The sequence below is a fragment of the Protobothrops mucrosquamatus genome, unplaced genomic scaffold, assembly GCF_001527695.2.
Source record: "Protobothrops mucrosquamatus isolate PMUCROS unplaced genomic scaffold, P.Mucros_1.0 scaffold_149, whole genome shotgun sequence".
NCBI classification, from domain to species: domain Eukaryota; kingdom Metazoa; phylum Chordata; class Lepidosauria; order Squamata; family Viperidae; genus Protobothrops; species Protobothrops mucrosquamatus.
The window spans coordinates 806,530-832,617 of record NW_015386225.1 but is presented as its reverse complement, the minus strand read 5'-3'; the positions used below and the strand labels follow the sequence as shown (position 1 = coordinate 832,617).

General features: G+C 36.8%; 1 protein-coding gene across 1 annotated transcript in view; it reads left to right on the top strand.

The window, feature by feature from the left end:
- The window catches only part of URB1 (URB1 ribosome biogenesis homolog), a 54,439-nt gene that overhangs the window by 17,496 nt on the left and 10,855 nt on the right, over window positions 1-26,088 (top strand). The window contains exons 14-35 of the mRNA XM_029284772.1: window positions 1,341-1,453; window positions 2,043-2,156; window positions 5,165-5,281; window positions 6,653-6,791; window positions 7,692-7,859; window positions 8,218-8,402; window positions 9,989-10,207; window positions 10,577-10,753; window positions 11,439-12,285; window positions 12,690-12,882; window positions 13,265-13,448; window positions 14,251-14,309; window positions 15,535-15,728; window positions 16,503-16,613; window positions 17,290-17,353; window positions 18,779-18,950; window positions 19,919-20,021; window positions 21,784-21,944; window positions 22,478-22,589; window positions 22,980-23,086; window positions 24,480-24,623; window positions 25,623-25,732. Coding sequence (XP_029140605.1) covers window positions 1,341-1,453; window positions 2,043-2,156; window positions 5,165-5,281; window positions 6,653-6,791; window positions 7,692-7,859; window positions 8,218-8,402; window positions 9,989-10,207; window positions 10,577-10,753; window positions 11,439-12,285; window positions 12,690-12,882; window positions 13,265-13,448; window positions 14,251-14,309; window positions 15,535-15,728; window positions 16,503-16,613; window positions 17,290-17,353; window positions 18,779-18,950; window positions 19,919-20,021; window positions 21,784-21,944; window positions 22,478-22,589; window positions 22,980-23,086; window positions 24,480-24,623; window positions 25,623-25,732 — 3,793 coding nt within the window. The remainder of the gene's footprint in view (window positions 1-1,340; window positions 1,454-2,042; window positions 2,157-5,164; window positions 5,282-6,652; window positions 6,792-7,691; window positions 7,860-8,217; window positions 8,403-9,988; window positions 10,208-10,576; window positions 10,754-11,438; window positions 12,286-12,689; window positions 12,883-13,264; window positions 13,449-14,250; window positions 14,310-15,534; window positions 15,729-16,502; window positions 16,614-17,289; window positions 17,354-18,778; window positions 18,951-19,918; window positions 20,022-21,783; window positions 21,945-22,477; window positions 22,590-22,979; window positions 23,087-24,479; window positions 24,624-25,622; window positions 25,733-26,088) is intronic.

The following is a 26,088-nucleotide window of genomic DNA, read 5'->3' as shown; positions in this document are numbered from 1 at the left end:
TCTCCCCAGGAAATCTTAGATTTAGTGATTTCAGTTCCAGATGAAGACCTTTCATTTTCCCAAACTTTTAAAATTCATATTCACATCAGTATTGTAATGGACAGGGGGATATAGAATGTAAAACCCTTCAATCATGCTTTAGGCTGAAACACAGCACTAGGATGCCATTGATTGCATTGGGAATGCAAAGCTGAGATGAGAGAGGTATAACTATCCTGACTCTCCTTGATGCCTTGGTAACTTTCAGTATAATTGATTATGGTATCCTTCTGGACTGAGGACAGAAATTGGTAGTAGGAGACATGGAATTGTGGTGGTTCTCCTTTTTCTACAGCCAGTTCCAATTGATAATTGGTAGAAGACGAGAAAAAATAAAATCCAAACCCCTACTTTATGGGGTGTCTCAGGGTTTTAAGGTTGTCCCCTCTACACATGAAGCTGCTGAGCGAGATACTCTGTTGGGGTTCAGTTATGGTACACTGATTACAGGTTTTGTTCCACCACCTGGAGGCTGCTGGGTGAGAAACAGGTTCAAATTCAACTGTAATAAGAGTGAGAGACTGGGATCTTGGAATACCATCTCCACAGCAATTTTAAACAGCTTTGAAAACCTGACTGTTCCTGTAGGTCTTCAATTAGGGTGGTTGTCAAGCTCCTTTAGGCTGGGTGTAATAGGGAAGAGTACGTGTTTATTGTTTGTCTGGGCTACTGACGTCTTTTTTAATATTGTGTTTGTGATGTCTTGTTTGTGATGTATTTTTTGATACTCTCCCTGTTTAAATATATAAGTCACCCACAATCTTTTTGAAGTCAGGCACTCCTAGAAATTGAATACTTTATTGAATTGAATTGAATACTTTATTTGGCCAAGTGCGATTAGACACACAAGGAATTTGTCTCCAATGCAGAAGCTCTCAGGGTAGATGCAAAGCAAAACAACAACAACAACAACAATGATAACAAAAAGAACAAAAACTAACAACAATAAGAGGGGGAGTAAAGATAACAAGAAGAATAAATAATACTATAGTCATACTATAGTATGGGTAAATAAATGTGAAATAGAGGATGGATGGATGGATGGATGGATGGATGGATGGATGGATGGATGGATGGATGGATGGATAGATAGATAGATAGATAGATAGATAGATAGATAGATAGATAGATAACAGTGTTGTGATGCTAAAATATTTTATTTATTAAATATATATGCTGCCCATCTTGCTACACAAATATCTTAATGTGTAATGCTATTTGGCTTTTTTTATTTGGTTTGGTTTGGTTATTTTATCTTTGTCTTAACTTCAATCAGCAACAGTACACTTTTCAAATCATAGGTATTTTTACTGAAAAAGGAGTGCAACAGAAAATTCCTCCTGTTCTGCATTATAATATTCTCAAACTGGCTCTTGAGCTGCCTGCAAATAAGTTTTCCTGGTTCAGAGTACAGGTAAGAGTGATATATAAGATGTTTAGATTTATGTCTGTTTCTGTATTCATCACCAGCCGTAAGCTGTCCCCTTTGCTGTGCTGACCTTCTATGTCTCTGCCATCTCTGTAATGCTGCATAAACATCATTTTGAAAAGAGATTTGTGTGTTGTTTAACTTTCTGTTTACAATACATAAGAGGAGGATTTGCTCCTTGGTAAAATCTAAAGCAAGCAGGAATCTCTATATAGGGCAGCAGTGATATTGCTATGTAGGGAAAAAAAAACCTTTGAAGCTGGGAACATGGAACATAAAAAGCATGAACACGGGAAAACTCAACATAGTAGAAGATGAAATGAACAAACTACACATTGACAACTTAGGCATCAACAAATTGAAATGGATTGGTGAGCATTTTTCAGTCAGAAGAACATACTATTTACTACTCAGGATATAAAACAAAGAAGGGTGTTAATTTCATTGTTGGAAGATTATTGCAAAAACAGTACTTGAGTACACCAAGACTTGCAGGCTTCATTACTGGGCTTTATGTTTCTGAGATGAGACCTAGAATAATTCGACTATAACCAATGCAAATGTGTTCTTTTAGGATGCAGCTGAGAAGGTTTTTGGTGAAAGATCTGTATTTTACCTCCTGATGAAAATGTTTGTAACCAGCCCCCATTCACAGCTCAAAACAGCAACCAAGAAATTGATTTTTAAGGTGAGTTATTATTTGCCTAGTGAAAAGTAGAGATCCTGCCATAGAACCTGATAAGTCTTTCTTGACTAGGTACCTTCCACATGCATTGCAGTATAACTGGCATCATCTGTAGAAGTACTTGTAAAGCCCTGGATTGTGAAATGCTGCTTTAGAAGGTTGAATTTAGAAGTTAGCAATAGAAGCAACTCCCTTTTTATTTTCTGAAGAACGTACCCCTTGCTATTTGAATCTACTGTTCCCAGAAGACAGTCCCTTAACACTTTTAAAAATTATCTTTTTTTTCCTTCTTGCTTTTGAGTCAGTCTTGGACAACAACTGGACAATTCCATATGTTTATTTTGGCAACATTTTCCAACTCTTACCCATAGAAATGGATTTTATTGATGGTCTCCCATTTCAGAATCAGCCACTCAGTTTAGTCACAATAAGCCATGGTTTGCTAGATGCTTTTACTTATTGTGAGCTGAACTTTTATTAGAACTGAAATGACAGACCATTAACAAATAAACTGGAGTTTTAAAGAAACACTTCAAGAAACAGATAAGACATGAAAAGGTTTTTGAGGAAAATTTGCTTTTTCAGTTCAGCAAGTCTGATTTTCCAGTCAGCTTATCATGAAGATATGCTAAAAGCAGCAATAATTACAACAACAGATAAGACATGAAAAGGTTTTTGAGGGAAACTTGTTTTAAAAAAAGTTCCCCTCAAAAACCTTTTCATATCTTACCTGTTGTAATTATTGCTGCTTTTAGTGTATCTTCTTAATAAGCTGAGTGTAAAAGCAGACTTGCTTTCTGCAAGTTCTCATCTTCTGGTCCAGAACACTGAGTACTTGTGAAACTGCTCACTAATTCAAAAACATTTTTTATTGCAAGTTCAATTATGAAGGATGTTGTATTTCTTCTCCCTTTCTAGTCTCACAATTGGCTTTTAAATTCCCCCCCCAAAAGAATAGTTTTTAAATGTTACCTTGATTTGTTCATTTCTTAATTTCAGTAGTTTAGAAGACATTTTTAAGTAACTTTGCAGTATAGGGCTTCTTGATTATATTGAAAGAAATATGAGATAAGTTCTTAATAGAAGCTACTATTTGTTTGAATATGAAGGCTATATTTTATGTTTTTAGTGTCTTGCATGTTTATTCAGAAATAAACTTCACTTAATTAAATGGTAGCCCTTTTTTAATATATGCTTAGGATTGCAGCCTTAAGAAAGGAAGCAGTAGAGCTAAAAACCATCTGAGGGAGATGGGCAATTAAAAAGTGTGAAAAATAAATAAATATCACAAACATGACAAGTCAAAGTCTTTTTTAAATTCAGCTGAGATATTGTGGCCCTGTACCCAACTAAATTCCGGTGAACTCCATGGAACTTACTAGGATATTTTGGACTGTTAACTTACTAATTAAATTGATAAATGTTTGCAGTCTCAGTATAACAAAAATGACATATTGTTGGGACTGTTTAAAAGAAAAGGCTTTGCCTTTACTTTTTCAATTTAACTATTTTTTAATTCAACTATTTTTGGCAAAGAATTAGTTTGTTACTTTTATTGTTCCCAACCAGAGTCCATAACCGTTGGAGCAGTATATAGTTACTGACTGGGTTCAAATATCAGGCAAATCTATAGCTTATTTTAACTGTGGTTTGCTGAATGATCAATAGTGGCTAGATGTATACCTTATATTAAATCTTATTTTAGGTTCACATGTTACAAAAAACATATAAATTAGATGATAACTTAGTTTGATATGTGAAACCAGTTATTTATGCATTTAAGCAAGTAAAAAATTTTCAGAATAACTTCAACAAGGACGTCTTCAAGTTTCTTTATTCTGCATTCATCATATCCATTTAACAAAATATTTGCTTTTATAAACTATACCTCTCTTTAGTACGTATCAGCACATGCAACCCTTACGTTTACATTTTAGTGAGCATCCTCCATTTTGTAATACGCTCTCCTATCAATTGTTCTATCCATAATAGGGACAAGTTTATTTCTTAATGGGTTTCTTTCAGCAAGTGAGTCAAAAAAAATTAAATAATGTGGGAAGCTTCCACCCTGCTGGCTCCACGGATGCCAACTTTTGTTTCCTGTACAATGCTGGCATGCCATCTTTCAGGAGCCATTGTTTGCATAGACTGAAAGTGGCAAACTATGAATGCCTTCTTTAGCTTGCCAAGAGTTGTTTCAATTGTATAGTGGCAGTGAGACTGATTAGCAAACCTGCATTTAACATTTAACATTTGCACAGCTGTTGGATCAGAGCATGGAGTAATATACAGAATGTTCTGTAGGACTGAACTAAAACTGGAAGATGCATTTGTGGTGAACCTTTGGGAATTTGAGGTTTTCTTTTCAGCAGTCTCTGGATGTGGAGGGGAGATAGTAATTATTTCCCACTGTCTGCCATCTGAAAACTAGATGCTAAAGATAGGAGCTAAGTCCTTATAAACATTCAGATGACTCATTTTGCTATCTATTATAAATGAAAAGTAAACATTGCTTGCTTAACATGCAACAGCTGCTTTGCTATAAACAAGTAACAGTCTGCATGCTGTTGATATTGAACTGGGCTGAAGAAATGCTTGTGCGGAACCCGATTGCACATACAATCCTCTAATAGAGATGCATGTGTGAAAGCTATATATGTTTAAGATTGTTGGTCATTAACATTGCTTTTGCATCTATCTTAGAGATTGCAGTTGCAGTTTGCATTAATTACTGGTACAAACACTGTAGAAACTGTTTTAAAAATTAATTTTCTGAAATGATATAGGTAATGTAAAATGCTGAAAGAAGAGAAGCAGAAGGCTTTCACACTTCTTTAATAGAATCTGTATTACAGTACAATAAATTTGTTTTTAGCAAAGCATAGCAGACTTTTATGGAAAAGGTCATGGTAAATGACTAATCTGCCATCAGCTTTTGTTAGCAGTCTGTAAAAAGTTGCTCTACAGAAATAGCAGTTAAAATGTATGTATAATACTTGTTTTCTTAATAGGTTTTGCATGACAGTGGAGTATTTGAGTACACTGGGAAGGAACTTGAATTGTGGCTCAGTCATTTGGATAATACAATTGAAGCCAAACAGGAAATCGTGATTCAGTTTTTGGAAAGGGTAAACAATATGCTAATTAATCAGTTTAACAATGCCAAGAATATTATTAGTAAAAGCAAAATTTTTCAAAAATTTTGAATGACATTTTGTAGTCTGGGAAAATGGTACAAAGAAAATGAGATAAACAAAGGCTTTATTAGAGATTTACATATTAAGGGACAGAAGTGTGAGCTCTCTTTTGCTATCCATATGATGTTGCTTTATGTGGTAAAGTTAGCAAAGGACATTGGAAAGAATGGCACGTTATGTAAACCTTGACTTCATTCTCCCAATGACATTTTTGATGTACGTATTACTTCCTCCCTCTTGTGAAAGCAGTAATTAAATTTGACATGCAGGAAAGACATAATACAGCCCTGAACGATTACTTCTCAAACAGCTCACTGATTAAGAATAATAGTACTCTGACTTCTCTTCAGATCTTATAAATCTTTTGCCTTTTACTAAGGAATAATAAATAATCTGCTCATTTTTTCTTCTAGACCTAATTAATGATTAAAGATGACTAAAAATAAATTGCCATCTTCAAAGATACCCCAAATATTCAAGAATAATATATGTAAAAGGAAGAGTGGGAAATAATAATAGCAGTAATAATATACACTTCGTCTTTATTGCTGTAATATATTTAATTAAGACTTAGGATTATCAGAACATGAAATGAGTTTGCATATGTAGGGCTATTACAGCTCAGTTCACAAATCACACTTAACCCCCCTTTGTTTTTACCATGACTTATTAAATATATTCAGTGTGATTTGATTTAAATTGGCTCAGTTCAGTAAAGTGTAACCAAGCTACTTACTTATAGTTAGTATAATGTATGAACTTATATCTAATTATAGTTTAGTAATTGCAGTGAAAAAAGAATCAAAACCTCATGAAGTGATATATGGGCATTTAGACCTTAAAATGCCACAATCCAATTTGGTTTATCAGTGTTGCCTTTCTGGGTTAAATTGTGTTCTGATAATAAAAATATATTGGGCTGTAGAATCTTTCAAAAGATTTTCAGGGAATTATTTTGGTTGATATAAACTTCTGCCAAAAAAAAATCTGCAGTATGCATTGCAGAATCTATTTGAAGAATAAAGTTCATATAAATATGGGTTTCTGAAAGCTGACTGCTTTCTTTGTATTTTCATTCAGCTGAGTTACATGCATCAGTTGGTTTTACATCCAACACATAATACTACTGCAATATCTTTAAAAAATGGGGGATTTTATTTTTTTTTGGTACAGAAAAAACATCCTATTTCTCCTTTAGAGGATTAAAGAATTTATTCTCTATACTACACTGACTTCAAATGCATTATTTTCTATTAATCCTGTGTTTAAGCACTTGTAATAAATACTTGTTCCCTTTTCTAGGTCTTGGTCAAAGTGGTAACCAACCCTTATCCGTATACAGATAAAGCAGCTGACTTTGTTCAAGAAGCAAGCATTCTTCAGATCAACTTATTTAAACAAGATGTTGATAATGTCAGCATACCTATTTCTCATATTGATGGTATACCCGATTCTTTCAAAGCCATTCTACTAATCTAGCGCTAATATTCTTGGAAATTTACAGAAAAGCAACATTTTAAAAAAGAGGCCACCAATTATATAATCTTGTATAAAAGTAAAGCCATTAACTAATATACTGCATATGTACTAGGATTGTTTTAGTTTCATTTTCATGCTTCTGAGCAATTACTGATCCAGATTCGTGGGATTTTCTGGATTAAAAAAAGATATTTGTGCATTAGCTAGCCTTTGGCAACATAGATCCCACGCATTTATTTTTACAAGGCTTCTTCCAAACTTTGGTAAGCAACCATATTCAGGTTTCCACGTGACACTTGATGAAGAATCATAAAATGCTCTTTTTCCTGTTGCATTGTTTTTGCACCAATGGGAGCTATAACATGCATTGGATTTGGCCAAAGCAAAGTAGGATAAATTAGAATAGATTTTCATTTAAATTAGTGGACCAGATGGGGTCTCAATAAACTTGATTTCAAATGTGGGTTTCCCTGAAGTTTCAATCAATCCCAACTGCTTTAATTGTTCTACAATAGAAATTGTAAAATATATATTCTTAATTGTCTTCATAAATAATAACATAAATAATATTGCATGTTACTATAAAATATGTAATTGTTAAATAAAATTTGAAATGTTAATTGTTAAATGGTCACTGCTTGCCATATTAGATTAAAATATAAACATAATTTATAATTTAAATTAAAAAAAATTGTAAGATAGCTATGTCGATTCCATATTCATATTGAATATTCTAATACTACATGTTCTTTTCTTTCCATAAAATTAATGATTGCAATCTCGTTCCTTAGATGGTTTCCTCCTTTGCTGCTCACCTCGTACAAATATATATTTTATGTAAATATTTTCCTTACTAAACTAGATGTTCTGGATATGATTGATGTCCTTGTGGAAGACAGTGAAAGTTTAAATGAAGAAATTGGATGTACTTTAAGTGAAGACATGGTTGTGAACACGTTTCCATTCAGTGCAATCGTCCCAGCTTCTTTAGAAGCAAGAAATAAGTTATTTGTTGATGAAAACGCAAGAGGTATTTTTTGCTTCTTTCTGTAATTGCTATCCTGCTTTCCCCAGAAAAATCAGCTTTCTCATGAAATGCAGTTTTAACATATTAAAAATTCTTGTAAAAGCACACTTAATAGGGGAACTTGTATAAGTGGGGGGGAAAATGTAATGTTCAATTTGCACAATCAAAATCAAGAAGCTGTTTGATTTTTATTGTGAAAACTAAACATTATGCTTTTTTCTACAGATAATCATGCAATTTTTAACCTTCCTGATAGAAGTTTGCTGAAGGTGCTTTCTGAATGAGGCTTTGAAGACTTCAGTTTCAGAAACTGCAAGAATTTAATCTTAGTTTTGTTACAGTTGTTGTTTTGTCTTTATAGAAGAAAGCATTGTGGAATATCTCATTGCTGTGTTTACGGACCTCCTGCATTCTCAACGAGATCCTTTAGCCCTTTGCCTGATGTTTCAACACTATGATAAAGAACTTCAGTCTGTCAGTGTTCAGCTTTGTCAGTTCATCTATTACTATAAACTTTGTATACCACAACAAGCTAAGGAAGCTTTGGTAAGCAAGCCAAAATGTATACTAAACAGCGTAAATTGGTGTCTAGTTTAACAAAGAGAAGGACGAGGGGGGACATGATAGCAGTGTTCCAATATCTCAGGGGCTGCCACAAAGAAGAGGGAGTCAAGCTCTTCTGCAAAGCACCTGAAGGCAGGACAGGAAGCAACAGATGGAACCTAACCAAAGAGAGAAGCAACCTAGAACTAAGGAGAAACTTCCTGACAGTTAGAACAATTAACCAGTGGAACAACCTGCCTCCAGAAGCGGTGAATGCACCAACACTGGAAGTTTTTAAGAAGAAACTGGACAGCCATTTGTCTGAAATGGTATAGGGTTTTCTGCCTGAGCAGGGGGTTGGACTAGATGATCTCCAAGGTCCCTTCCAACTTTATCATTATTATTATTATTATAACACCTAGAGGAATAATACATAGCAAAGCATGCTCTTCATTCATTTAGTTATACAATTTGAAATCCAGGCATTCTGTTAGCTTGCTCTTTTTTGATGCATCTTTTTTAATCACCAGTGGAACTGCATGATGAAAAGTGGACGGATGTCTGATATATTTTTTTCAACACATTATTATAGCTGAGCTCATTTAACTCTGGCAGCAGGAAAAACAGGCTAAATCAGCCCTATTTTTTTCAGTAAACAATTCTTCCTGTCCATGGAATTGCTTTTAGATTATTTTGATTTGTTTTTTATACCTGATTTTCCTAGCAAAATAATACTCAGTCTTGTGTAGTTTAAAACAAAAATGTGAGGTACTTGGTGCTCTCTGAGCTTGGTTGTTTTTTTTCAGACGTTTCATTACCAAACTAGATAACATCATCAATGCTCATCATCAAAATAATCAAGCTCAGAGAGCACCAAGCACCCCACATTTCAACCCAGAGCTACAATATTCTCCTCTATTGGTACAGCAAAATGTGTTTTGTTACAGATTTTGATATAAGAGCACGTAATTCCTTTAAAAGCTAATTGGAAAGCAAACATTTCTGAAAAGTTAATCCAAAACAGAGTCTAGCAATCAAAACTTAATTTCACATAACCTTGACCTTAATTTCAGGGCTCTTTGGAGGGAGTGGAAAAAAGATGAGGCAATTTATCACCTCCATTCCTTTGGTGTATATGCTTTGTGATACTGCATGTGTGTACACAAGTTTTAAAGAACCAATTTGGTATAGTGGTAAAGGCATCAGGCTAGAATTCTAGTCCCACCCAGGTAGGTGACCTTGAGCCAATCACATTCTCTCAACCCTAGAAATGAGGCAATGGGAAACCAGTTCTGAAAAACTTTGCCAAGAAAACTGCATGGACTTGTTCTGGCAGTCTCCAAAAATTGGACATGACTGAATGGGAGGGGGGGGGGAAACCCCACACAAGTGAATTTGTATTTCAATGGCGCTTTTGTCATTTGATAAAAGCCTTCCATTTTGTGGATTTCTTTGCCTAATTTCAAAAGCCTCCTGCAGGCAGTTTAGCTCTTCCAAGCTTCTTCTGTTTAGGTAAAAAGTGTTGGAGTGCAAACTGTTTCCTTTACATATATGTAATTGTGTCTTCTTCTGTTCTTTCTCAGTTCCAGCAAGACAGGAGCAACAGTGTGGATGTGGTGTGGTCATCAGATTCCTCCTTTTTTACCTTGTTAAAGAATAGCTATCAGAAGGGTGCTGCTGCTTTACTGAAAGAGGATATTCAAACAAAGCTAAATGAAGCTATTTCCCAACTCCAACCTCAGCAGTTCTCATTGGCTTTAAAACACGTTCTTCTGTACCTAAAAACCAGTGTGGAGAACTTCGGCAGTGTGAGCTATTATTTTTTTTCCTGTTTCTTTGAAAGCAACTTTAATAGTTATGTATGGTTCCTTTCATTAAAGACCATCTCAACCTTAGATGGCAGCAACCATGCATTTTCTGAAACAGGTGTACTGTATGTAGCTAAAAAAATACATATAATCTCTTGATTCATGCTTCCAAGATGCATCCTTGTAGTAGTGTCCACTTGCAAGCATTGTATAGAGGTGTAAAGTACATTGCATGGATTTGCAAAACAAATAAATGAAGCCTATATATGATAATTAATATGTCCCTTTGATAAAATATACAATCGGGGTGTTTTGTTCTCAATCCCCCCCTTTTTTTCCACTTAAAAATGTCTATCATTTTTCCAACAGTTGGGCAAAAATTGTGGCCTTTCCCTTGTTACTCTCTACATGGATTTGTTGAAGAGCTTGTTGCGCAAAGGTGATGATACAGAATTGCGTGGTCAGCCTGAACAGAAAAATACCCAGATTGAACCTGAACTTTTTATGGAAGCAGAAATTTTGATTCAAGACTCTGAGAATGAAAAGGTGCTAATTTTTCTGTGTAGATACTGTGCCTTTACATGGACAATATCCATGAGAGAGGGTTTTTTTGTTGCTTAAAATGAGTCATGAGTACGGTAACTATATCCTGAGTACAGTGAGAGAGAAAAAAAACCTGCCATATAAGATCTAAGTTGATTATAATGAATTCCAGTAAGAATGAAACTGTTTATACACTGCTTATTGTTGGTCAATATATGGTGAAATACCAGAAGTAGTTTTATATAATCATAGAATGATAGGGGACATATAAGCCATTGTGTCAACACCCATCTCAGTCCAGAAATCCAGATTAAAGCATCCTTGACAACTGTTTAGTTTCCATTTCAACATATCCAGTGAAGAGCCACCTTCCTTGGAAATTGGTTTTGTTGTAAAACATTTACTATTTAAAACTAGTTCTTCTTTTGTGGAACTATTTTTCCTCAATTTTTCATTCAAAATCTTTTGAGAAATATTCTTTTCCAGTTTGATCTGTATTACTCAGGTTGAGTGTACTATCGGGTGTAAACTTTCAGATCCCATTCTTAATCGTATTAGATAAGGTTGTTGTGAATTTTCCCAGGGAACTAGTTAGCAAGAGTGAAGAGCAACGCTGAAGTGCATCTGATCCAGTACAGATCTTACGATTATTAGACAAAGTCTCTTATTGCAGTTGTTTCTGTTGTAGATCATGGAAGAGATGCTCTCTTTGGTCTTCAAACACCCTATCCTGGAAAATTGGTTCCTGGCTATAGAACAACATTCCCTTCCTCCACACAGTCTTAATCCAGTTAAAGTAAAACTGCTTTCAAGTCATCTAAATCGCAGCATTCTTGACTTGCTGAAAACGAGTTGCCCATTATTGCAACCTAGGGATCAGCTAGATATACTTTGCAAGTATTTTGAAGCCATCACAAAAACTGTTTTGGAAGAGCTGCACGCGGGTACAAAAGAAGGATGCAGAATATCTCCCCCAAAATCTCTGCAGATAGAGGCTTTGCAAGAACTGCATATTTATATGAATATGGACCAACTGAAAGAAATCATGCTGCAACTTTGCAAGGCCAACCTAGCTACTTCAAAATCTGAAATTTTTTCTGGAAAAGAAATCTGTCTGAACATTTATGGACAAACCTTGGTGCAGCTGCTCACCGATGGCTACCAAAGAGGTTCCCTGAAAGGAGACTCCTTTTTTTCAAGAGAGCACATTCAAGGGATGAGTATTCTGCTGTCTGCATCTGTCACTGAGGAGTTGGAAAAGGCCTTTATGTGTGTGATACAGAAAGAACCTATCTTTGCCCAGGCAGTTGACCCTGATGTGCAGCTTTTGTGCCTTAAGCGTTCAACAGAAATTTCCCTTTCTATTGTAGCTTTATTGATTCAGCACTCCCACACTCATTTGCTACATTTTGAGCTTTGGTGTCTGAAGAGTAGTACAAGCAAATTTCTAAAAATGAATGCCGCTCTTGTTATGCCCCTTGTCAATGTGTATTTGGACTGTCAAGAGAAGCAACGTTTCAAACACTTATCAAAAGGTAATCATGCCAGCTGATTTTTTTAACACTAAACCATGTTATGAATGCCTCTGGAATAATACGTTAGGCTTTTATTTTTTGAACATTTTATTCTGCATTTCTTGCTTTGAAGCCATCTGCCAGGCAGATTTGTGTTTCTATAATATTGCCTAGGATAAATGATGCAAGAAGCATTTATCTAGATCTTATTCTGTTAGCTTTTTTGTGTGGTAGTGTGGACCTTCTTTCCAAGCAGATAAGCATTTCTCCAGAAACAGTTCTGTCTTGGCTAGAAATCCTATTCTAGACTATTCTATAGTCTATATTTAAGAAGCTCTTCCTGGGCCCTGGTACTTACATAATCCCCTAAATTTTGGAAATGTTGACTTGTTCCTTTATACTTTGACTTTGTACATTGTTTTCAGCTGTTAAGTCTGCCTTGAGAGAAGCTTTATGGCCAGAACTGCTGAATAAGCTTTTGAAAGTGGATTCATCACAACCAACTGTTATGGAATATCACGTTCTTTCCAAGTTATTGCCACTAGCCGATACGGAGGCCTTCACTGATTTAACTGAAAAATTAACTCTAACTCTTGAGAGACCTGGAAATCACGAACAGTAAGCTTACATTAATTTTTACTTGTGAAAGAATTATACATGTGAGCCATTTAGTAATTATTTTTATTTTAAAACAAGAGTAGATGTTCAGAGTCCTCTTTTTGTAGTCTGGTATTTTGAAGTGAAAAGTGGATGAAAACCATAAAGTTTAATGTAGATATATAATAGTTTAAGAAACTAAGCCCACTTTTTTTCTCCTCATGTGGCCCAATCCACGTTGCAGCCTTCTACTCGCTTAGCAATGGAAATTTTGGGCTCAATTGTGGTCATAAGTTGAGGACTACCTGTAGTTATGTTGAGCTTGTATAATGGGGGAAGGTTGAGAATATGTGGAAAATTGAAATTAAGACATTGCTCTGCTACTCTTTTCAACCCTCTCCAGGTGGATAATTGCTGATGCTGTATCAAGAGCGCTGGAGACCTCTGTAGAAAAAGTGCATTCATGGAGGAAACATCTACTACTTACCTGTATGAGGTGGTTAATCCTGTCCTTCAGTAGTAGCCAAGAGCAAGAAACACATTCAGAAGTGGAGAATACCATGCTATTGAAGCTAGAAGCCTTATTGGTGAGGACTGGGGTTTTCCACTCATTTGTACATTAGTTGATTAAAAAATGGTAGAGCGTCAGACATAAAAAGATGCTGAAAGGGGCAATATATTTCAGCATATTTTTTTTTATTAGGAAGTGTATATCCATTGATAGGTCCATAGGTATACAAATAATTGTAAATGCTAGTTTTTCAATTTTGCTAGAATTTTGGAGAGCATGGACCCATCCTATGGTTACTCCAGACCAGGTTTCTAAATGTTACCAATTTCCTCTATAGCTGTGCATTCTATTTCAAGGAAAAAGTACTATACTTTTAGTACTCGCTAACCTTCTAACCTTTCATACATTTCTGTTAAGAAGCAACTATTTAGAAGTTTGATTTGATGATATTTTAATTATGAAAACATGAGATTGAAAAAGATAGAGATAAATAGCAAATAGAAATGTGCTATTATAGTTAACGTTATTTACAAACTCCTTCATACCACATTAAAATTCTCTATAGCAGTACTTTCCATATTAAAATGTGTAATCATGGAAGGAGATTTAATTCGCATGAAACTTTATTTTAAATGATAGATTGGCTCATAGGAGCCAATCCACAACTTTTTTTAAAAAAAGTATGGAGCCAAAATTTTTACTATTTGTCAGTTTGCTGCGTTGAATTTATGAAGAAAGGATGGGACTACTCTGTACATAGAGTGCAGAGGCTTCATTTTGAATGATCTCTCTTTCTAGTTCAGCCCAATTAGAAAACAAGTTCTGAAAGCTTTATTATATTGCGGTATGTGATATATTACTATTTCTTGTCTATCCAGAATTCAGTAACTGAAGTGGTTCCAGACAGTTGGAATAGTTTTGTGAAGCTGGGGCTAAAGTAAGCATATTTATGTTTATAGCAATGATGCCTTTTTTCAGATAGCCAAGCTGAAAAAGTTTTGAGAGCGCACTGCTTTAATGTACTAAATGCTCCCTAGTTCCACACAAATGAAATGTTTTTGATTATGCAAGCTATTTTACTGAATTCTCTCTCCCTCTCTGTGTATTTAGAATAATTACTGCACAGATTATATACATGTAGAGCGGGAGTAGGCTCAGGAATTCTGGGAGTTGAAGTCCATGAGTCATAAAAGAGCCAAGGTTGCCTACCCCTGATGTGGAGAAATCTACTGTTTCCTAATTCTTCAGCCATAGGATGAAGAACTAGATTGCACTAATTCAATCAACCTGAAAAAAGTACAGGTTCCACTAAAATTCGTCACTTCGTAGTAATGTGAATATGAGATTAAATATTTATAGAAGTGGCCATGGGGATGTATTGGTATCAATTTCTATGAAATATCACAACTGCCTGAATGCAGAACTGCTTCATGATTATGGAATTTCTTTTAATTTAAGAAACAATACCTAATACACCACGTTATTATCCTTTAAAGCTGAAACAGACAATCTGAATAACCGGAGCCCCAGAAACCCTACAGGTCTACAAAAAATACTACTAAATTTAATTGTTAATGTGACAGACAAGCATAATCATGAAATGATTGAATGGATAGTCCTTGTTTAGCAACTGTGCACAGTTAAAACGGTGATGAAGAAGTAACTCTTATGACCAGTCCTTGCATTTACGACTTTTGGAAGTCTGTAAACAAAGAACAACAGTTTAAGCACAATTGCAAATTTACTTAGTAACCTTTTCACTCAACAACTAAGTGAACTCTCACAACTCTCAATTGTGATCACTAAATGACAACTTCCTATTATATTAAGCATATTTAATTTTAATTAAATGTAAAGATAGTTTAAATAGTTCGATTTTTTTCTGATCCAACCTACTAGGGAGTCCAGTATGCAACTAAAAAGCCAAGTTCAGGAAAAATTGCTCACAGGAGGAGTTGAAGGCAGCTCTAATTATCCATTAGCATAGGCAGGGAAATAACAATCTATTCTTTCTAAAATCGCAGTCATTGTTTACTACAGACTCCAAAATAGTGTCAGCATGCAGATCAACTCCTGGCACTGTATATAACTCTTTTTTTGGAACAAGCTTGTTAGCAGAACAGTCTGGTGTTTGACGTAATGTCTTTTTAATTGTCATGCAGGTATCGTTATAAAGACCAAACTTTCCTGAAAACTCTGAATGCAGCTATAAATATATTATACCAGAAAGAAATCTCGCTTAGACAGAGATTAACCAAACCTGAAGTGCTTTACATGATGATCACGCAGCATTCCCTGTTTTTGTCCACAGTGCTGAGATCACAAGAAGGCAGTGACACGAATGCTCATCTAAGAGGTCTCTCTTCCTCTCCAGCTTCTTTGGTGTCTATGTATAATTTATATACTTGCAAACCATTTTTCTGTATATTCTGTTCACTGCCCACTGACATATTTTGGCATCTATCAAGTACTCTCAGTTTCTTTCAAGATAATTTATAGACTCAGACAGGCGGCATACAAGTTTAATAAATTATTATAATGCTCAACTTAATTTGTCAGTGAACTTTAAAAAAAATGAATTATATATGGTTATATAGTGCCTTTTGCCCTGTATGTGAGAAAAATGTGAGAAATACTTTTTCTTCATAAAAAGCTGATTTCCCAGCAAATTATTTCACCATTCTTTCAAGATCATTTTCTCAGAGGGTCCTGGATAAATTAAATTTATGCCGAGCTTTTTTAAAAAAAGGTATGCATGTGGGATTATTGTAAATAATTATTGGTCTATAGTGTTTGTACCAACAACACTACTCTAGTGTAGTCCTCACCCACCTGTTGCCCTTCAGATGTCTTGGGCTACAATTCCCAGGTCATCCTGCCAGCATCTAGTTGGAAACACATCTATAGGTTTCCGGTTTAGATACTAGAAAGTTCTGTTTGTAGCTTAACTCATATGAATGGGAACTCTGCAGAAAATTAGTGTGGTGCTATTGTGATGCTTTATTTATCCCAGAAGATCCTGGCTAGTCAGCTCATTGTGCAGCGTGATTATGTTAAGAAAGTCTTGCAAAAACGTTCAAATAGCATGGTGGGAGGGAAAGAGCAAAATATCTTTTTTTGTTGTTTTCAGAGGCGTTAGTGAGCCTCCTGTTGACTCTCGTGAAACTCTGCCCTGCAATTTGTGAAAGTAACCATTTTGCTGTGCTGCTTGGAGCATATGGGGCAACACTGAGTGTTTCAGGTGAGCAAACTTTCTCTTAAGAGTGATGTTTATTAACAAAAAAAAAAACAATGTAGAAGAGAAGGGGGGTATTGATTGTGCCATATTTGACTTAAACCATTTAACTGTAGCTCTTGAATCAATCAAGAAAACAGTCAGAAATTAATTTCAAAAGATTTTGTGTCTTTAGGGGCTTGAATGAAACTTTCAGTTTTTGTTCTGCATTTTTAAACTAACGCTGAGCAAAAGTTTGAGAAAAGAAGGGCATGCTGCTCAAGACGTAGCAGTAGTGATGACTGGATGGGGGCTTGATGATTGGATGGGGTGGACTGAGCCTGGAGGATATTGAATACACCTTGTGATAGATGTTCAGGGACTTCAAGTGGATTCATAACTATATTAAAGCCACTTTCACTGTTACTAGATGATGGATGTTTCCATAAAATATTAGCATTCAAGATGATGATAGGATATAAAAGCTCAAAGCTGAGAATGACAATAATGAGTCCAAGATGCTAGTTTTCACTTAAGCCCTCAGTGAGATACCTGAATGTATGGAGTGCCTGAAATGGAGAGAATGGGATATGCACACATCTATCTCCAGCGATAGAGATGCGAATGTTATATGATGATGTTCTTAGGAATGTTGGTTTCCTCTAGCTATATGTCATTTTTACATTGTGTTTCATGTTTTTAGATCAGAAGATATTGTTTCTGCTTAAACTATATGAAAATAATGGTCTAAGCCTTCTTGACTTCAGGTTTGTTTATATACATCTTGGTCATTGTAATAGGTGAAAAATGTACACATCTTGTCAGCCTTATTTTGCTATGGTTTGCTTAATTAGAATTGGTTGAATAAACCACATATTCTGGGCTCATAAAATAGATTAAGATATAAATTATTCATAGAAAATAGTTTATATAAATATAAACTATATACAAAGTACAAAGCTTGGGTTTACAATGCATAATAAGCCCAAATCAAGCAAGCAACATGATATATAGCCTAAAACTATAGGCCACACGAGGCCCTCATAAAAATTATGTCTCTCAGAAGCCTTCAAAACATTGTTATCAAACAGTAATTTTAGTGTGGCAAAATAGGAAAATTGTTTAAATATGTAATGAGTCTGATCTTAATTCAGTAATTTTAATTAATGCCTGGCTCCACCTGTTAGTTTTTGGAATGAAGCCTTCCCTACACTATTCAAAAATCAAGAAATGTTGGAATAGTGTGACACCAGAGTGGAGTCCCTATGTCTACAATCTCCCCTTAAATTATTTACTGCTGCCATAACTGCCTGTGGCCATTAACTCAAAGTACAGTAAGCAGTATGAATTATCTAACTGCTGCCATCTTCTTACAACTAGAAGCAGCAGAAATGCAGAATGGGCCCTCCCTTACCTACCATATATATGCAAGGACAGATAAGATAATATAATAAGTTGTTTTATCTGTTAGGAAAGTGGCAGTTTGCTTTTGCTTTGCTTTGCTTCAGATACTGGTACTTGGCTATGGGTTTCAGTGTAAACTTAGTGAACTGGTAAATTCCGGGGCCGTCCTTTCTTCTGATCATTCTCCCATTTACTTCAATGATCAAGAAACACTGTTACGAAATATTCTTCCCACAAGGGATAGAGTTCTAGGACAGATGCTTGTCATCTCTCCTTCCTGCAAGGTGGTCAAGAATATAATGGTAGCACTTAAATATCTGGATCATCTTGCACCTGGACAAGCAATATTAGGGATAGCTAGAAATACCATTGGAATATCTCACCTGTCTTGGACATATTTTTCTGAATCATTGAAGAAGCACATCTTGAAGGCAACAGTTTGGGTTCCATTGTAAAGCTTTTATTTGATTAATTAAAAAAACATCGTGGCTATGAAAAGAAGCCTTCTGCTTTGACACACTTTGCCAAAGTCAATACTTTACAAAGATGATTCACTGTGACCATCTCTGCAATTTACCGAAACAAACCGAACGGAGTTAAATGTCATTTCATAATGGTTTAATTTTGTTTGAAATGGCTTAGGAAGGGAAAGGAAACACAATCTTGTAAGAAGCGAAGGCAAAGGCTAACCTTATTTTACTGTTAATAAGTCAGATTAATTTTTTGATTGCTATCTCCTCTTCAAGTACAACATAAAAATACATGCTTTTCTCCTGGCATAATTCTAGAATATTGCTTTGGGGTCCGGCTGCTGTGGAGCATCATAAAACATGCAAAAGTTTGGGGAAGTCACTATGGCAACAACCAAGCATGCAAGAAATTATGTGCCTGCTGGATCGAGAAGTAATGATGAGGACCATACTCCACTTCCCCCAGCATCGACATCTTCTTTCCCCTGAGGTGCCTTGGGCTTAACTGCAGATTACTGTTATTTTATTATTTTGTTTTGAGCTGATTATTGAGGAAACAGTTGAAACATTTTTGCAAAAAGAAAAATCAGTCAAGCCAACGTGCAGCAGTAATTTCTAAGTTTACAGATAGTTCTCAATTGGTCATTTAACAACCATTCACAGTCACAATGTCCTGGAAATGGGTGCTGTGTGACCCGTAAAGCACTTCTACTGTCCTAAAACATTGTGTAGGGCTCCCCTCCATCACATGACCACATTTCAGGCAGTTAGCAACCTGTTCTCATTTACAACCAGCTGCCAAGTGCCCTGTGATCATGTGATCACAATTTGCCCTCTTCTCTCCCAGCTTCCCCAGAAAGTTAATGGGGAAGCCAGCAAGGAAGGTTGCAGGTGGGAGGGGAGACATTGGATTCCCTATGAGCACTGAGGAGTTCCCCCTCCTTTCTGTGCAGGGAGAGAAATGGACCTCAGATATGGCAAAAAGGCCAGCGTTCTGTGCCTTTCACAATGCTTTCCTTCCCCAGAGAGGAAATTCCTTGGTGCGCTGGAGAAACGGACTTCAAATCTAGTGAAAAAGTTAGCAAATGCCATCATTCTCATCATTATTCTCCCTGGTGGGGCAGGCAGAGGGCCCTAGCCTCCTGGGTGTGGTGGGAGGCCCAAGCCCTTTCCCTGCCCCATCCTGTCCAGGAGGCCTGAGGCCTCTCCCTGGCGCTCTGCATAATGACCCACATGGTTGCCTAACAACTTCAACTGGGAGACCCAGAATTGCAGTTGTTGAGTGAATATATAGCATAGTATCTCTGTTGACAATCGCTTTGCTCAGCAACTGAGACTTTGGGCCCAATTAGCTATATGTTGTTGTTTTTTCAGTGTTTGCATGATACGTTCTGAGAAAAAACAACCAAGAAGCAACTTGAAATGCAAGCATGCATTCTTTTATGTTTTTCATTTTAGAAAGAACATATATTCCAGAGCAAAAGGAAAAGCGATTTGGGTTTTGAAGATCTCTATGATCCTTGTTTTCTTCTCCAGCTGTTCAGTGAATTATTAAGACCAGGTATATGAAGTGATTGTCTTGCATTGTCTGGAAGCATTCGACCTTTTCACCCATTGTACCACTTTTAGGATATGGCAATATCCAAGTACCACCAGTCGCCTAGCAAGGTGTCAAAAACTTGATGACCCCCCACAAAAGGAAAAAAAAGTGATGAAGTACTGGTAGTCCTCGACTTACAACAGTTCGCTTAGTGACTGTTTGAAGTTACAATGGCACTGAAAAAAGTGCCCCCCCAAGGCACAGCCGAGCAAGACACCTGCCTGCCTACCCGGCTGCGCTCTTCCTCCTGTCCACGGTTTTCATTGTTGTGAGCATTTCTGTTGAGGATTGGCAGCAGGGGTGGGGTGGGGGGTGTTTGGTTTTTATTTCCCCCATCTGCTGGGTGGTTGCAGCAGGTTTTGGTCACTTCACATGACCCTGGGACACTGTGACCGTCATAAATATGAATCAGTTGCCAAGCATCTGAATGTAAATCACAAGACCCTGGAGATGCTGCAACATTCCAGCTGATCGGTGCTTCTTCTGGACTCAGCGGAAGTGCCAGGATCAGTGCTGCTTTGCAGCTGATTGGTGCTTCTTCAAGGCTCAGCAGAAGCACCAGGATCAGCGCTGAGCTCCAGCTGGAGCCTGGCGCTGATCCTGGCGCTTCCGCTGAGCCCTGACAGCCCTGCAGCTCCAGCCATCTCTCGCTCAGGCTTGTGCGGTGCTGCCACCGGTTCAGCTCATTCCCCTCCCCCGCTACCACTTTTCTAGGATAGTCGCGTACCACCTGCCAGGTGCCAATGTACCACAGGTGGTACCCGTACCACTGGTTGAAAAGCCCTGGGCTAAAGGACCTATGTTTCTTTTTGCGTGGGGTTATAATAGCACTGTGAGGCAAATGTTTAATAATTCTCACTATTTTAACCCATATTATTTAAAAAAGAAAAAGACATGGCAGTTTCTAGTGCTGATTATTGTATCAGTAATTATTTGCTTAGCAGCCATCTTTCCAAGGTTTAGTAAATAAGCTCTGTGTCCAACATAAATTAAAGCTACATTAGCAACTGAGTCTAGTTGGCAAGGTCAGGGGTTTTGTACATGTTTCTTTGTATGTCCTAGATCTATTTTCAGATTAATCTTCAGAAAATTCATGTTGGCCTTGCGCATAAAAAGCAAGGCCTTTTATCCTTGATAGAATGTGACTTTTTATAAAATGGAACTGGATGGGGGAGATTAACTAGAACCACTTTTCATTCTGGCTGTGTCCTCACCATTGTTGTGTTTTCATTGGACTCACTGCTCCACAAACATATATGAACTGATCGAATAAAAATACAAACCCTTTCCCCCAAAAATGCTAATTACCACAGGATACACAGAAAAATGTAGTAAGAGATAACTAGTCTGTTTTTAGTGGCCATGAATATGCATCTTGATAAAAGTGAGTCGAGGAAAAGGGAGAAAAAAATGGTATATATACCAGAATATAGAATATAGACTAGATGTCCCTTCCAACTTTATCATCATTATTATTATTATGCAAAAAATGACAGAGGGTGCAGTAGGGATTCTTTTGTGTGAAGAAAACATTAAGGCAGTTCAGTGGGTTCAACTTTATACAGGAGAGGGCAACAGAGTAGACTGTTTTTCTAATGAGACTGTTATTAATTCTGCTGGTGATTGCTGTGATTTTAATGTGAGCATTCAGATTTTATTTTCTTGAATTATTTTGAAAGGCCTCCTCATTAAAAATGCAATTTCTTTTCTCCTTGCTGTGTAGAGTGTGTTGTGGCATGTCATAAGTTTGTTGAAGTCAATGCATTGGGCTTGACAGTAGCTGCCCTTAGCAGCTATGACAGTAACATGCGTGCAGCTGCCTACCATGTCCTAAGTTCCTTTCGTACTCATCTGGAAGCAGCTCGGTTTCGAGAACAGAAACAGGTAGAGATGAGTTGACCTTTGTACCACTTAACAACAGTAAAACAAATTTTCTGGATTGAAATGAAATCCAGTCTATTCCAGTAATTTATATGGGGTCAATAGAATACCTGGATTGTTATTTTTTTAAATTAAATCAAATCTCGAACCATGACTTAGAATGCTTATTTTTTCCTCTGTCAAATATATAAATGTTTTAAGAGTGCTTTGTAGTTTATCTGTCGTCTTGAAATTTGGGATTCTGTATGAATCAACAGATAACTGAATCCAAATTTGGATTAATATTCCATATGCAATTTTTAAATATTTTTTTTATAATAGTAATTTCTATTTTATTATGCATCCATATCGATCTTCAGATGCCCTGATTTCAATGAGTATGTTGGGGATTATGATGAATACCAATTTATTTCCAGCAGCTCTAAAGGAAAATAAATATTCTGTGAAAAATAGTTTTGTGAGTGCAATTAAATGTTCCTAAATGGAATTTTTAAATATCTTTTTCCAGTTGTTTTTCTTTTTTCTCTTTTTTGTAGTTGCTGTATCTTATGGACGTTGTGCAAAATGGAATAAAACAACCAAACCTCAGATTTACTTTCCCTTTAACACTCTATATATCTAGAGTTGCCCAGCAAATACTGAAGCCAGGTATGATAGAACCTGATAAAAGTTTTTGTCTATGATTTTCCCATTCCATAAAAATAATGGAAATGTTTAAAATTCACAGACAAATGTGGAACAAATGGCCATTCTCTATTTGAGATATCTGTGTGATAATGGTTGCGTTGGAAAAAGGATAATAGTGGAAGGGAAAATACAAGGAAGTTAATTCTATGTAAAGTATATATACATCAAATCAAATTAAGAAAATGAAAATTACAGTTGATATCTGTGATGTTTCAGATTTTTTTATGCATGAAGAAATTTTTATTGTTAAGATAAAAATACAACATAAAATTCTATAATGTGCTTTGTAATTAATATGAAAATAGGCAGTTTTTTCATGCTGTAATATTCAATTTTGTGTTGCTTTTACAGAGGAACATATGTACACAAAGTTGAACAGGTTTCTTCTATCCCACCAGTATTTGGAGCTGAGAAAAGTGCCAGGATTTTTTCACCTTTTCTATAGTTTTGATTCAGAGGTAAAGAGACTCATGTGGAGATGACCAGCTATCTTGTTTTCATCTTCTTCTGTTACATTGCTTAGATGTTGTAATTCAAATACTTTCCTGCTGTTCTATTGCCATTTTAAACATGTTCTTCAGAAAGTCTCATCCTGAAAACCTTTGCAACTTGTGCATGTTTATTTGAGATAAGAAAAATGTGTAATATTGTTTTATATCCACATGCAACCAAAGGTAAACTTTCTGATAGAAAGTAGGTTTATTTCACCATAGAGGCAGAATTTTTATGAAAGTCTTTGGGCATTATGGATTGCTAATATTTATTTAGTTGAATGTGCTGATTCAAAGAAAGAGTTAAAATTGGATAAAATCACTAAATTGTAAATGAAAAAATACCTGCTACCATGTTTCCCGGAAAATAAGACCTGGTCTTATATTTTTTTACCTCTGAAAGAGGCATTAGGTCTTATTTTCAGGGGATGTCTTATTTTTTCCACTGTCTTGCCTCGCAGCACCAACAGCCCTGTCCAGCAGGCATCCATGTGGCCGCCGCCAGCCCATTTCTTCTGTGGCCGCTCTCTGCCTCTGCTATCGAAATGGAGGCCAGGGTGATGGCACAGGAGTCAATCAGGGGCTCCGTTCTGGGCTGCAGAGCCCTTTCCTGAAGGCCTCTGCTGGCGAAACGGAGGCCAGGGGGCATTACGCATGTCAACCCGGGGTTCTGTTCTGGGCTGCAGAACCCTTTCCTGAAGGCCTCTACCGGCAAAACGAAGGCCGGGTGTGTGTGACATGCATGTCAACCTGGGGCTCCATTCTGGGCTGCAGAGCCCTTTCCTGAAGGCCTCTGCTGGCAAAACAGAGTTTGGGGGCAACGTTTGCGAACGGCAGCAAGCAGCCGCAGAAGAAGTGAGCCAGCAGCAGCCATGCAGGCTCCTGCTGGATGCGCTGTTAGTGCCGCTGCTACGAGGCGAGGCAGGTGTTGGGGCGTGGGAGACCTGGCTACGGGGGCCCTGACGTAAGCGGGTGCAGGGCGCGGGGGGCAGCTCCACCCCCTCCCCCACCTACCTCGCCTCACCTCATGGTGATGGCACCATGAACAACCAGACGGAATGGGCAGGCGGCCAACTGCAGAGACTCTTAACCAGGGCTTATTTGGGGGGTAAGGCTTATATTAGGCGCAGACGTAAAAATCAAGCTAGGGTTTATTTTCGGGATAGGTCTTATTTTTGAGGAAACGCGGTAGTATATCTGGAATTTAGGTTATATGGTTTAAGGATTTCTATTTTTTTTTTAGTTTCCTTTTTGAAGCACGTCTGTTATCTGGACTTAGCATTCTCTCTACATGAAAAAGAATGATAATGTAATTTTGCTTTGATTCCTTGATGCTTTATGTGTTTTCTTTGTTTTCTAGCACAAAATGGAACGTGAATGGGTTCTAACTATTATTGGAGAAGGTCTCAGAGATAAAAACTGCTATCAGCTGTATCATTATCAAAGAATTTTCCATGTCCTTCTGTCATTCTTCCATAGCCCATTGTGTGATGAAGCAACACAGGTAAAACTCTTCTAAAAATAAAATGGTTTTCATTTCATTAGAGCAGGAATGCCATTTACACTTTTATCCCAAGATGTCAATCTGAGTCTGTCACTGTAAATTGGAAGCTTGCCTATACATTCTATAATAAATGTAACATTTGAAGCAAAAAAATATAGAGACTTACCCAAATGTTGTTGCAGTTAGTTAGATTTTTTCAGTCTAGTGGAGATTTTAAACTCTGCTGCAGAGGGTTGCCATTTCTGTGAAATGCTGTGGAAGATGGTAAAGAGAAGCCAGCAGGAGAAAAAAGAAAATTTGGAAGGTTGCCTCCTTTCCACTCCTGTTTGGAAGAGACCCCTTTGGAGCAAAAACCTGCCTTAAGCAGAAGTATGTAATTGAATGAAACTTCAAATTTGTTTGGATGAAAATATAGAGTCTCCATGCTGACATTTATTTATTGCCCTTTGCATTTTTTGATGTATGATGTGCAAACTGTGTATTCAGATATAGAATCTGCACAACACAAAAATAGTCCAGGAAACAGAAAAACTTCCAGAAAGCCTAATCTGACATGGATTTACCAATATGTTTGGGTACACATGTGTGTGTGTAGACACACACACACACATTCTTCAGTTGTAGTCTACCTGAGCATTCATTATCCCAGACTCTTGCATATCTATCTAGTTGCTCTACATTGGCTTCTCTCTTAGTTGGTATGGTTGCTTCCGTAAGTGAAGTTCAACATAGAAAATTTAATGAACACTGTGACAATTGCAGCAACATCACTTTATTTTCCTTTTCCCTAGGAAGTTTGATAGTATATGAACACAAATAATATGATAATTAGTATTTCTCCAAATACTCCAACCCTTATAATAACTAGGGTTGAATTCTAGCCACTACGGTATTATTAAAGCATTAAATGTTATTCTGATCTATAACATGGTGCTAGAAAACTCCCTTTTATCATCTTCTTTTATTAATTGTGTCTTTTTGTTTTGTTTTGCCTTTCAGTATCAGATTCTGGAAATACTTCAAAATGCTGCATACATCACTAAAGCTGCTTATGAACTAATAAAGGACCATAGCCTTTTAACCTGGCTGTTATCTGTTGTTGAGAAAAGGTACACAGAAATCTCTTTAGGTCTCTATGCTAAGCAGGGATGTGATTGTGCAATTAATTTATACAATTGTTCAGGTTACATTTCCTTTCAGAGATGCATGTTTTCTTCTTCATAGACTTTTTTACATCACTGAATAATGGTCAGAAAAATGACTTGGTGGGACTTCCGGTGGCAGGCGCCTTCGCTGGACGCAGCTGTTTGCTGCTCCCGCCTGTTTCTGCGTAAAAGCCGTTTTGACAGCCTGCATCAGCTGTCAAACGGCTTGATACCTTTCCCCTGGGCATAGGGGGAAAGGTGAGCTGCCCGAGGTAGGAGTTGAGTTCCCGAGTCGTCCCTTGTGGACGATGTAGGTGAGA